The sequence below is a fragment of the Penaeus monodon genome, chromosome 15, assembly GCF_015228065.2.
Source record: "Penaeus monodon isolate SGIC_2016 chromosome 15, NSTDA_Pmon_1, whole genome shotgun sequence".
Taxonomy (NCBI): Eukaryota; Metazoa; Arthropoda; class Malacostraca; order Decapoda; family Penaeidae; genus Penaeus; species Penaeus monodon.
This window is the reverse complement of record NC_051400.1, coordinates 26121903-26122460: the sequence shown is the minus strand read 5'-3', so window position 1 is coordinate 26122460 and position 558 is coordinate 26121903. Positions and strand designations below refer to the sequence as shown.

Here is a 558-nt window from a genome sequence, read left to right as displayed (position 1 = left end):
GAAAGGTTGGGGAACCGGTGCCGGGGCAGAGAAGGCAGGTTGACTTCTAGCAGGTACGGGGGTGGGTTGAGGAGCAGGGAAAGCAGGCTGAGATCTAGCAGGAGTAGGGGCAGGGGCGAACTGCGGAACCGGCGAAGGGGCCACGGAGAGTCGGAGGCCCTGAGCAGCAGCTGGGAAAGTAGGCTGGCTTCTGACAAAAGAAAAGGAAGGTCGAGGAGCCTGTGCAGGAGCACGGAAGGAAGGCTGGCTTGTAGCAGGAGCAGGGAAAACTGGCCGGCTTCTAACGGCAGGTCGCGGAGCCTGTGCAGGAGCAGAGAGCGCAGCCTGGCCTCCAACGGGCGCGGGGGCAGGCTGGGCAACGGGCAGTGCAGGTTGGTTGGCGCGCAGGAGCTGCCCGCCGGCCGAAAGAGCGAGCTGACCGCCTACTGGAGCGTCATAGCGGTAGCCTTGTGATGGAGATGCAGCAGGAGCTTCAGCGGGGGCTAAGGAGAGAGCCAGGCCAGCAGGGGGAGGATCATAGCTGTACTCGGCCAAGCAAAGGGGGGCGAGCAGGACCAG

At 64.3% G+C, this 558-nt stretch overlaps 1 protein-coding gene across 1 annotated transcript in view; it reads right to left on the bottom strand.

Annotated features, from left to right (window-relative positions):
- LOC119582140 (skin secretory protein xP2-like) overlaps positions 1-558 on the bottom strand; it is a gene marked incomplete at its 5' end in the record, with an annotated part of 1780 nt that extends 1222 nt beyond the window's left edge. Inside the window, 1 exon segment of the mRNA XM_037930378.1 lies at positions 1-558. Within this exon segment, the coding sequence (XP_037786306.1) occupies positions 1-558 (558 nt within the window).